At 42.6% G+C, this 12,807-nt stretch overlaps 1 protein-coding gene across 6 annotated transcripts in view; it reads left to right on the top strand.

The window, feature by feature from the left end:
- SIK3 (SIK family kinase 3) overlaps positions 1-12,807 on the top strand; it is a 67,452-nt gene that overhangs the window by 819 nt on the left and 53,826 nt on the right. For all 6 annotated transcript variants that reach the window (XR_003370104.2, XM_029912911.1, XM_026657873.1 and 3 more), the window contains exon 2: positions 3,584-3,647. Coding sequence is in view for 5 of the 6 variants with exons in the window: in XM_029912911.1 (XP_029768771.1) it covers positions 3,584-3,647 (64 nt within the window). In the remaining variant the exon portion in view is untranslated. The remainder of the gene's footprint in view (positions 1-3,583; positions 3,648-12,807) is intronic.

The raw sequence follows: 12,807 nt of genomic DNA, 5'->3' as shown, positions 1-12,807 counted from the left end.
TGCCTGTTGGGTGACAGGCTGAAGCAGAACTGCCTTTCAGCTACAATCTGCTGAGCTGAAGATGCAGAAATAGAATTAACAAGTAGGATCCCTTTATTTCCTGCTTTAAAAACAATGGATTAAATTGGAAAGCAGAGACAGCTTCTGTATGAGCCAATGGACTGTACTGTCACATTCGTCTGTCTGCCATTCCTGAGGGCTGGATCATGAAGTAGGGAAAATGCTGTTGTCTTCTCAGGCTGGGCGTGCGTTAAGTTTAGCCTGAGAAGGGACTGGCTTGCCAGAGATGCATTAGAACCAAAAGTCTGCTGTGGTGTCTGTAGCTACTTGTCTCTGCTGGCTGGCAACACAGTTTGAACATTTGGTGTATCACTTGCAATATTTAGGGGCTTATTTCCCCTGTGATTTAATGGGGGGCTCTGTTTGTTTGCCAAGAAGAGAGGACACCATGAGCACTGGTAGAGACTGCCCTCCCCTAGAAACAGCTGCTGTCTGCTTGAGGCAAAGCTGCTTCTAGTTATTGTCTCACTGCAGTCAGTGGCTATTTAAACTCAGAGGAACTAAAACTGAGAATCTCGGGTGGAAAAGGTTAATGACTTGATCCCTTGGCCAAAGAGCCATGTGTGAGATGCCTGTGACAGCCATTTGAAGAGTTGTACAGGGTGACAATGCACAGGCAATATCCTCTCTGGAAGAGCTGGTGCCTGTAACGCTTTTTTGAGCCAAAAGCTCTTGTCAACCTATTTTATGCAATATAAAGCCCCAGACAGAATACGCCGAGAGATGGCAGCCATGTCTCCGCTCCGCCAGGGTTAGAACACAGCATCCTCTGTGTGGTGGTTTTCAGCTGGCTGTTCTAGGGGGTGTTTTCCACAGAAGTTTTATTCTGATTTTTGAAATGGTGCATGGTTGTTATAAAACACCTGCTAAACCTGAAATCAAAGCCCTTTTGTCATTAAAGCCTTCCCTCCCCAGCCATTCATTAAAGATCTGAATGGCACATTTCTTTAGGTTTGTAACACTCAAAACCAATAAATGCAAGAGGAGAAGCTGTCTCCAGTACCTGAAAACATGTGAGAGACCAGGTTTGCCTGGAAACAGGAAGATGTAAAAAACACCCAGATGTTTTGTTTGCACATATGTGGAGTAACTGTTAAGTGGTAACTGTTAACCACATCACATGACAATTGAGTAAAGCTGTATAGCACATTCTGAATCTAAGGGCTTGTCTCTGCCACACTCATTTATTAGCTTTTCTGGGAAAAGAAACAAAACCTGCTGGTTAAAGAACTGCAATTGTCCAGATTGGACATCTTTTTTTAATCTGAAGGTTGCATGTTTCAAGCCCAAACTCTTAACAAGAGCCAATGTGCTTAGTGTCTCTCTCAGCATGAGAGGAACTGTCATCTCAAATGTAGCTGACTATTTAGACTTTGTGGAAAAGTTAAATGTAATCAAAATGTTTTCAGGATTTTAAAAATCCTGCAGAAACATGGATGTTAAACCAAGCTCACCTGAAGGGTTTGCAGTCCTACTGTTTCAGCATTGAGAACTGGAAAATGAAACTGACTTCCTTAATTTTTGTTGTCCAAGTTTCAAGCAATGCGTAAAACTAATAGCATAATTGAGGCTTGGAAAATTTCCCAGAGATCAGCTTGCCCAAGGACTAGTCCTTGAAGCCATGGTGGAAAAACTGTGCTGCCGTGCCCATAAAAGCTACTGTTGCCAAAGCCACTGCTATGCAATTTAAAATAGTAAAAGATCAATGTATTGCGTGTAATTGTGCATTGTCAGCCAACTTCCTATTTAATAAACATTTGAAAGGTAGCTTTCTGTCCCAGACCTTTCTTAGGCCAACTGTTCCAGCTGGGCATCTCTGCATGCTTTCTTATCAGTCCTGGGGGAAGGGGGTTCACAAGTACTACTGTGACTTAGGAGTACAGGTTTCATGTCGATGGGATTTGTACTCCTAAATCAGTCAAATGCTTTTGAAAATCTCACCCTTGGATCTTGCCACAATGCTTTGAGTGCAGTGCTCCCTCTTTCCCTTCACATCCTTATTTCCCTCTCCTTCCTTCCACTTCCCCAGAGATCTCCCCCTCTGTTTTGTGCAAATGCATTAATACTAAAATTCTCTTGGATTTTGGGGGAAGTGGAAAGAAGGAGAGAGAAATCCGAACAGAGAATTACTCTCTAATTTTTTAATGTGTCCCTTCAAACTCTTACTTTTACTTACATCCACCAGCTTACCCATGTGGACTCACCCACACATACACACTCGTGGGCACACTTTGAAGCTTGCTGCTAGAAGATCCATTCCCTCCAGTTAAACCAGTAGTGGCACCTGGGCTGCTTTACTCCCTGACTCTCGTCCTCCATCCTGAGCAAAAACACCAACTGCTCCAGCCACTTTTCTCCCTGGCTTTCCTTCCCCTTCCCCGGCATAAAATAGCAGCAGAGGCTCCAGGCTGCTTTGTTCTCTTCTTCTACACATCCCTCCTCTGAAAGGATCAATGCCCCCATGCCCATCTGCTCCCAGACTTGCCCCTTCCCTCGTGGGAAGGAGCATGGAGCTTCAGCCACTCTGCTCTGTCTACTCCACGTTCAGGTGGGTAAGTGTTTTGAGCCCTGAGCATGAATAGCTAAAAGAATGTTTAGATTTGGAATCTTCTTTTAGTATTAATGCTCTTAGTGTCGATAGTAAGAGGTCAAGAAATTGGCCTGTTTAAAACATGTTGTTTTGGGGCTGTGCCTTTTAATTCAACTGAAATCCTTTCCCGCACCCTCGGCTTGTTTTGGCATAGTCTGGTATCACCAGGGCAGCTCCTCTGTAGCTCCCATCGTCCGGGGTGATGTTACCATGATGGGTCCATAGAGAAACTTACTGTGGCCTGGTCATCTATTCTATGGCTACTAGAGCAAGTCAGCTTTGTAGTGGAACTATCTGACCTTTCCCAGGGACTAATTTTGGCATTTAATTGGCTTGCTGAAAACGAGAGAACTAGTCTTGATACTGTAACTGGCCTTCATTTGTTGGAGAGCTCCATGCCCACCGAGAGCCCTGGAAGGCTTTTATAAAGATTAGCATTGTCTTCTCGCTTAAATGTGAAGGTTCCCTAGAGCAAAGCTCTTGAGCCAATCGCTTTTATGATTGATAGATCTTGAGTCATTTGAAAGTCACTTACTAATTCGCAGGTAGTCCCTCCTTTAGAAAAAAGTGTCCCTAGTTATTTGAGTGTTTCAGAGTGATGAATGATTAATCCGAAGGTGAACTTTTCAGTCTTGGCAGCCCAGAGAAGTCTCTGAGGTTCTTGAAACAAGTGGAGACTAGCAACTAAATATTTTGTGGGTGGGATGCAGAAGGATTTAAGTAGTGTTTAAAATAGCCCCTTTAATTATCATTCTTCTTTTCCCCTCCCCACCCCGCCATTGCTCTCTAAAGCATTGCAATCCACTTCTTTTTAATTTGCTGAAAGCGGTTTGTGTCAAAGTTACAAGTAACAAAAGAAAATTCCAATTAGCTTCATTTCCTTTTACACTGGGCAGTCTCTTTAGCTGTCACTTTGTATCCTTGTGTGTTCAGGTTATGGAGACGGAGAGGATGATTTATCTGGTGACAGAGTATGCTAGCGGAGGGGAAATATTTGGTAAGTACGTTTATTGCATTCTTTAATCAGATATTATACTTGGTCAACTACAGTAAGCTGAAAATAGCTGCCTCATATCTCCTGTCCTTCAGCCCTGGAAATTTCCATTGACAAGGGAATAAAGAATAAAATCATTTAACTTAAAGGAAAAATAAACCATTCCATTTAAAAATGCATCGTCTCTGTGTTTTCTCAGGGGGATGGAGAGGTTCATTCTTAGAGGCAGTTCCATTTTTCTTCATCCGCATGCTGACACTTGGGATTAAATGTATTGCATAGTGGTTTCAGAACTGCCTTTAAGCAGGTGCTAAAAACTTCACTTCCTGGCAAGCTGTAATGTGAGATTATTGGCTGCAGCTGCGATGGTGTTTGATATTAGTGACCTCTAAGCTGACGGGCCGTCTTGCAGCTCTGCAGTCTTGTATACTTCAAATCATATGATTTCTCTGAGATTTCTGATGTTTTTTTATGACCCTGCATTCTAAAGCCTAGAAGCATCCATTTTAAAACTCCATTTTTTGCTAACACGGTTCTAGTTGGGTTTTCTTGACCAGTGTTTGTCTGAAAAGCATATTATGGTAACTGCCTTAGAATCACAAAATTGCTTTTACAATGATGACTAATGAAAAATCTGATGGTATTTTACTCACATGTCAAAGTTCTTTGCCCCAGGTAACTGAGTCAGTATTCTGCAAGGTTGGTCTGTATCAGTTTATCTAGCATGAGTCTCAGGAAAAAATTCTTGTTCAGTTTGGTCAGGAAAACAGGTCTGAAAATCACACTAATAACTTTGTTTAAACCCAGTTCTAGGTAATATTGTTCTGATCTCGGTGTGGAGCGAAATCTAGAGAGACATCTGCTAAAGCCAAAGAGTTCTCTCTTTATTTAGTCTTCTCTGACTTATTCCTGTTCAGTCAATACTGAGATTATTATATCTCCTTTAACGTCAACATTCATGTTTGCCATGAAAATAAGAAAAGGCTCTGACTTTGCTGGAGGAGACGTTAGGGTGTAACAAAGGACAAAGCTCTTAATGAAGCAGGGATTCACCAATTCACAGCAAAGTCATTGTGGCAAAATTACAAACTTCATCTGAAAAGTTAAGTCCCAGTTATGCCAACACAAAAGCACTTCCTGGGAGCTGAAATCTGCTAAGTGCTATAAAATACTTCACATTTTATCCTGAATGTTGTTCCTTTTACCTGGATCCCGGGAAAATGCTCCTATTTGAATTCCTGTCTTATGGGGAAGGGCTATAATGTGTGGTAAGCAATATCTCCTGTGTCTGAGCAGCTTCCTTGCTATTCTTGTACATGTTGGAGAGGGAAGGCCGATGTTTCAGTTCTCAGCAGCAAGTAAAGCAATACTTGTCACCTCTATAGTACTTGCTAGTCAAGGATCTCAGTCTCTTGTAGGACTCCTGGGATGTAGGCAAGTATTACTTGCTGCCCACAGATGAGGAAGCTGAGGCACAGAGATATTGAATAAATCCCTATGTGACCATGGGCTGTTGACTGAGACAATACTCTGGTCTGTGCGTGGTCCCCTGCTCTGCTAGTCTAGACAATTCTACCTCCTTTAGAGAAAGCAAACCAAAAATCTGTGGGTAAATAACCAGAGACTTGAACGATAAATTGCTGGTAACAGTTCTGGTAGCCTAAAAAGCGCCGTTAAAAATAAATAAAATAAAATGTCTAACGTAGTGACATTTCTCAATGCCTTTGTAATTAATAGCTAATGACTCAGTAATTATTAATGGAAGAAACTACATCCATTACGTCTCCCATTATCCTCCACTGCTCCTTTGATTCCTGCTTCTCTAAGGAAGGGGCAACTTAAGTAGGAAACAAGTTATAACTGATAATCAAAAGGTTTTCAGATAATCTACACTTAACTTTGCCCAACTGAGCCTTCTGCTATCTCTCCAAAGCAGCAGTTTTCAAATTGTGGGGGAGGAGGGGGGCACAACGAACCTTCTAATTCATGATGGACAGGTTGCTGGGCCAAACTTGAGCGAGTGGCATTGAGACTCTGAGTGACAGATTAGGTGTGTTTTTATAGTACAGTACCACTTTGCCTAAATCGAAATGTAAGTCCTCTGCCTGGTCTCTGCTATACAAACACATTAGCAACACTAGGTGGCAGTATCCTTCTCACTATTATTAGGGTGGGTGTCAAATAAAAAATGCAAAGGTGGGACCTGATTCAAAAAAAGGTTGAGAACCCCTGCTCGAAACATAAGTTGCCATTAATTATGTACTGTCAGATGCCCCATAATTCTGCAGACTTGTGAAGTTCAGCTTACTCTTTGCTGTAATTCTCACCTCCTACAAAGTAGCAGTATTGTGTGTGTTCTTCACGCACACACAGTGGGAGGCTTTGCTTTTGCCACTGCAAAGAGGTAAAATATCTCTTTACCCCCTTCCTCCTGTTGAATTTGGCAGATATGATCCAAGTATTTCCCTCTTATCCAGAACTGTGTATGTACTAGCAAGCTCATATGCAGACTTGGAAGAGTTTTGTTGGGTACAAAAATAGCCCTGTACATTAATAGAAAGCAAAAATCTAATTGTTTTCTCAGATATTTTATGCTGTAGTGAATTCAGATAATTAGAATTGCTAATTTACAGTACATTGCCCCATACTATAGCCTCAGTTGTGGCTGTGAGCAGATGAATCTAGTTCTCAGTTATGTACTAGAAGGTAAATGACAATGTCTACCTCTCTCTAGTAGGTTCTGACAGTTTTCAAACTTCACACAAGGTCCATTAACTCCCAACTTTATATCTAAGAGAGTGAAGCCAGAATCCCAGCAAAGTTTCCTGAGTAGCCAGTGAGACATTTTGTTCTAACATGGGAAGCAGTTTATTGGAGGTGGGGAGGGAACCAAACAGAAGCCCATCTGGAAAATAATCTTTCCTTGCAATCATTAGCATGTACAACACTGAAGAGAATCTCGCATCTTCGTTTTGTCAAGAGAAATAGTCTAAGTGTACTGCAGGCTGCCTTCAAATCCATTTATGCTCTGTGCTTTGGGTCATTCTAAGGTTGGAAATCAGAAGGTGTACGACAGATCTTTTTGTAGGTTACCAGGTTTCCCTTCATTCAAGTATCTACCATTTTTGGCGTCACTGGATTTACTGTGAATGTCTTTGGAGGAGTCTTCCTTCTCACAACAGCTGTAGTGATAACTCCCTGCTATTCATTTACAGTGCAGCTACTGTAAAGAGACGAAGGTGTTTTTGGAGAAGGGGGAAGGTTTAACATATTCAGTGTTTAAAGTGACTTTTAATTTCCGTTGGTAATCCAGCCAAAATATGTGGGTAAGCAGGCTTGGAGTAGGCTGCATGCTTGCACCTAACATCATCTCAAGAGCTATGCTTCCCTTCCTACAGCTGTATGAGGAGAATATTTTTCCATGCACGTAACATGGCAAAAATCACAGCTTGATACAGGGTGCATTGGTGGAACAGCCTCATCAAGAATCCCATTATCTACTGTTATGGAACACCAGGGAGATCCCCTCTGTGCTAAAGGTCTGTGTTGAGAGTTTTGGTTGCTCGTTTAATGCTCTCTGAGTATCTGTGGCCGTGCAAGCTAAGTTTTAAAGTGAAACCATTGCACTGAACCCCCAAATAAGGGGGGGGGGGAAATGCAACCATAATGTTCTGTGTTCAGAAAATATCAAGAAAGAGAAACATTGCTCCTGTATAAGGATCATTTCTGTTGTATCATGTGTGAGGTATTGCATTATACATTTCTGCATACTGTAGGCTTTTCTGTATGTAATGTGACTTGAAGTGATTTTTGAAGTGTTTAAATAGATTTTCAGAAGTTTTTCAAAATGTAACATTTTACACAAAGTGAGCATAGGATTCAATTCTTGAACTGGAAAGGGGATGATAATGTTTGTAAATGGGTGTGGCAGTGAAGGGTATCAGTATTCAAGAATGGTAAAATTCAAAGCTTAGCTGTTTTTGTCCCTTGTTAGCTCTTCTGAACTGTAGTCCTGGCTAGCCCCAGCCAGAGCTGCTGTACTTGTGTACTTGAGCTTTCATTAGACAGGCTCAGTGTGTGCTCAGAAGCCCTCCAAATGGCCCACATGTAAACGAGGTCTTTGACTCAGCTGCCATTGATGTGATCATTCATTTGAAGAATGAAAGCAGCCAGGCACAACAGTGAGTGGGAATGATGGAGAGCTGCTTGTGGTTTGTTGTAGGGTCAAAGCACTGCAGAGCACATCATTGTGTTCTGTGCCCCATACATGTTCCGTATGCACACAAGCTGGCAGTTTGACAGTGTGAACAAATACATGTACCTCTTAAAGGTAGGTCATGTTTTTGTTCCACCTGTCTTGACAGCATTCCTTTATCCGAGAGGTCAAACAGAAAATAGGCTAAACGCATGTTTCTGTTTCAGTTATTTACTCATTAATATTAACAACAACAAAAAATACTCTTCAACCCTCAATTACAAAAATGAAATTAAGAGATTAATTTAAAATAACTCACAAGATTCTTTTTCTTCAAATATTTATTATTAATACCTAGCTCTTATATAGGGGTTGTCATCAGTAGATCTCCACAGCACTTTCTATAGCTGGGGAAGTATCATTATCCCTACTCTACAAATAGAGAAACTGAGGCATACAGAGAGAAGTGACTTTCCCAGGTCTCTCAGCATGTCATCGACAGAACCAGGGCTAAAACCCAAGCTCCTTGGGTCCAGTGCCCTTATCCATTGTCATCTTATTCGTTGACGTAAGATAGGTGGATAATATGGCGGAATACCTAGGGACTGTCTGATTTTCCAGTTATTAGCTTGTGGATTTATCTCAGAAGAGTAAATATCAGTCACTACAATTTTCTATGAAAAACATTTTTGCAACTGATTTGTTTTCCTGAAAGGGTTTTTTGATCCAGATTGTTACACTCCTTCAGAGTGATCACATGGCGGGAATTAGCTACATCTATCTGAGGACATTTTGTTTCTAATTGGTCATTATGACAAGTTGGATACTGAGCGTTGATAAATCATGTAGGAAATGAACGAGATTGGAAAAAAATATGGAATTAGTGAAAAAATGGAAACTCTAGGGCAGTGATTGAAGGAGCATGGGTTATTGTCTAATAAGCACTGGAATGCAGAGATACCTTGGCCAGGGGAAGGATGCTCATTTAGCCTGGGAGAGAGAGCGCAATGGATAAGGGACCGACAGCCATGTGGGGAGAGAGCTGCTGTGTATGGGGAGGGCAGTAACGTGTAAGCTACAGTTCTCCTGGGTGAACCACTGACAGTTCGGGAGGGGAGAGGGATAGCTCAGTGGTTTGAGCATTGGCCTGCTAAACCCAGGGTTGTGAGTTCAATTCTTGAGGGCCATTTAGGGAACTGGGGAAAAAATCTGCCTGGGGATTGGTCCTGCTTTGAGTGGGGGGGTTGGACTAGATGACCTCGTGAGGTCCCTTCCAACCCTGATATTCTAGAATTCTATGAGAGCCTGTCTGTGCCCGTCAACCCATCCAGAGGTAGCTGTTGAGTGATGGAAGCTGCTCCCTCCATGGAATGAGCCTGCAGTTGGCACACACAACAGCGACCCAGGCTGTCCCAGAAGGATTCTGAGCATCTTCAAAAAGCTCACAAGTGCTAGTGAATGCCCCACCTGTACTGGAGGCTGTTTGGGCCAAACACGCAATGGGAGCGGCATAAGTTGACTGCTCAGAAACAGCCTCAAATTGGTTTTCTTTTTTTTAAAAAGGGAGCCCAAAACAGCTGCTCTGGGTGGGTTCAGGGTCGGCCTAGAGAGCGCCAAGGATTTCTGGGCAGTGGAAGCGGGGTGAGCTTGAGCCCAGGCTGTTTTTGGGGGGAAAAGAAAAAATCCATGGCAGAAAGTAGGTGGCAGAGTGCCTTCCTGCCCCCCAGCCCAACGCAGCTGCAGACAGGCAGCACAGTAGTGGAGTCCGGAGGAAGGCCCCCTAGAGTTGGGGGGGAGAGGCCAGTAGCCAGTGAGGCAGCAACTGGCATCGGAAAAGAAGGGATGCAGGAAGTGGGGAGCCAGAGGATAGGGACAGCGGGGCCGAATTGTGTCCCTGGAATGCCAGGAACAGAGCTGAAAGGGAGAAAGTCCAGTTCAGGAGGGACAGGAAAGACAGATAGTAGGAATAGTAGGGACAGTACCTAGAAGGAGAGAAGACAGTGCTATAAGGGGAAAAGAGGAAAACTTAAAGGAAGAACAGTGCAGTTAAACAAGAAGAACAAATACTTGGAGACTCTTCAGTTATTATTAGAAAAACCGAAAACAGTGAGAAAGATAAAGCAAGAATGAAATGTGAAGGAAATAAGCTATAATAAAAGATAAACTGTAATGAAAGAGAAACGGAGAAGAAATAAGGAGGAAGTGAGCTGTAGCAGAAGTAAGAAAACTGTAAGGACTGTAAAACAAAACGCACAGATGGTATCGTAAGGCATACAAGGTGAAGTGACAGGAATAGAGAAATTTGTCAGAGAGGGGACTATAAGACAGAAAGGAGCGAAAGATAAATGTGGAGTCAAGAAGCCAACACATTGTATCAAAGCATACATGTCTTTATTTAAGCTGGAACTCTCAACAGTAAATAAAAGTTGCACCAGATGATTGCCCAAGCTATAACTAAACAGCCTAAGGTTTGTCCTCCAAACTCTGGGTTTACAGAGGCTGAAAACTGAGAAACTGAATAGGGAGCATATAACTCGGGGGGTTATATTCTAATGCATTGTATCGTCTCATTCAAAAATCTGTTATTTCATAAATACAAATTTGTACCTACAAAGTGAGTTGGATTAAGATGATAGTAGTTAGTATACAGGAGATAACAGCAATAATTTACAGTAGTTTATGATCAACCTAAATAGTAGTTCCTGCTAAACCAATTAACTCTGATTTACTGGTGACTATTCCCCACTTTGTTGATTTGTACTGTACCCCAGTGGATTTCAGATAAAACATAATTTGGCATCTAGATTGCCTCTGCTTCTCTTTTTTGCTCTGATTCAGAATGCCCCTCCATCGGACTCATTACACTCATATAGAATTATTCAGTCTGCCTTGTAAAATCCCATTGAGGGGCACCATAACCGATGACAGTTACTCTAACAAGCACTGCTTGACAATATAATTTTACACATTAATATAATTCACTTAGCACATGTTCCGCTGTGCAGAAAATCATCCGAACGTGGTTCACCTCTTTAGTGCCGATAATCCAAGATACTCATTGCTGCAGTTAAGCTAAAAATATCAACACAGCATTTTCTTGCATATTGATTGAAAGTCAGTGGAATGTCCTGGGAAATGGAAGGAACTTGCATACACCTGAGTTAGCAGCTCTAGTAGCACAATAAAGAGGGTGTCTCTTGTATCAGTCACAAAGGCAGAAGGTCTTAGAGTGAGTGTGCTGGCTGTAAAAATGCAGAAAACCCAGTCCCCTTCCTGCCAGATCGTGGAATGCCCTCAAAAGCAAAAGGGCAGGAAAGGGAACCTGTCTTTACTCAAGGGAACCAAGGTGCAGAAGGAGCGTCCAGAAGAAGGGAGCTATTGAGGCATGGTACGTAGCTGTGTGTGGCACATTGCCAAAGGCTCTCCATTCTGAGGGGAATCCCTGTGCTTGAGTGCTGCTAGACCTGCAGTTCTTGTACGAGAACGTGGTGGTCAGAACTACCGGATTCCTGTGATGCATGGAGTCTCACACACCTACTATCTAAACTAAAAAGAACAGGAGTACTTGTGGCTCTTAATTAATTAGCCTCTTAGAGTTGATATGGCTACTTCCACCTTTTCATGTTCTGTATGTACATATATCTCCTTACTATAAATAAATAAATGTGTTAGTTTCTAAGGTGCCACAAGTACTCCTGTTCTTTTTGCGGATACAGACTAACACGGCTGCGACTCTGAAAACTCTCTGAACGGGCTCAGTTAAAAACATTCCCAGCCTTTTGCTCTAGAAATGCAACAAGAGGTCCGTGAGAGCAAGTGCAAGTTGGAAGGGCAGGGCATTCATGTTTCAAAATAATAATAAAGATGTTCAGGTGTTTAAATGCATACTATCCACTTGGAATCAATTTGGTTTGAATGGGTGAGTTAGTCTCAGATCCCACCTGTTCCTGAGTCTCCCTGCCAGGGGCTGGGATGTTTGCAATCACACTTCAGAAAGGTTCTCTCTCAGACCAACCACAAAACAGGAAATGGACTGGCTATGCAGGAGAAAGGATGAAACTGACTACTCAAATTGCTGTCAATGCATAGAGTAAGCAAACGGGGGTGGGGGGGGGGGGGAGCAGAGAGGGAGAGTATTTCCATCCCTAATCTTAATTGAAAGGCATTTTAGCTGATGTAACAATAATACGTGCCACAAATAAAAGTGACACACTGGTGAGTCCGTGTAGTGGTGTTTTGTACTTTTCAGGGAAAACTCTCTGAGGCAGCGTGATCAGTGGGCAGGATACTGGACAGGGAGTGAGGAGGCTTGGGTTCTGTTTGTGGCCCTGGCACCGAACTGCTGTGTGACCTTGTGTGAGTCACTTGACCTTTGTGCCTCTGTCTCTGCTCCTGTCCTGTGTCTATCTGGTTTGTTGAGATTGTGAGCTCTTTGGGGCAGAGACTCTCTCTCACTAAATGTACATCATCCAGCACAAGTGAACCCTGAGCTTTCGGTGCTACCATTATAGAAATGTAAGATGACACTCCTGATGTGCCAGTCACTGAAAGGGGGTTGGCTAGAATGTCAAGCTCTAAGACTTTTTTATCACAGGGTCTCGAAGTACCCTGCAGACTTTATTAAAGTGTCACATGTCCTCCGTGTGATAGATCAGTATTATTCTCATTTTACAGATAGGGAAGCTACTTGCCTAGGTCACGCACAAGGAGTGTATTGTTGAACCGGGAATGGAATCTGCTGAATTCCCATCCTGTGCCTTATGCCTTTTCCCTTTGGGCCTGATCCTGTTTCTGTTTAAGTCAGCAGGAGCAGGATTGGTCTCTTGATATTAGATCTATGGAGAGCAGTGACTGATCCTTTTAGAAAAGAACCTGAAGTGGAGTCACACGTGGCTTTCTGGTCAGAAGACAACACTTGAGGATAACACTGAATGCCTGGGACTCAGCAGCAAGAGCCTGTGCTTCTGG

This window comes from Terrapene carolina, unplaced genomic scaffold (assembly GCF_002925995.2).
Source record: "Terrapene carolina triunguis isolate 2854851 unplaced genomic scaffold, T_m_triunguis-2.0 Scaffold374, whole genome shotgun sequence".
Taxonomy (NCBI): Eukaryota; Metazoa; Chordata; order Testudines; family Emydidae; genus Terrapene; species Terrapene triunguis.
Note: the sequence above shows the minus strand (reverse complement) of the source record. Positions and strands in the feature narration are given on the sequence as shown.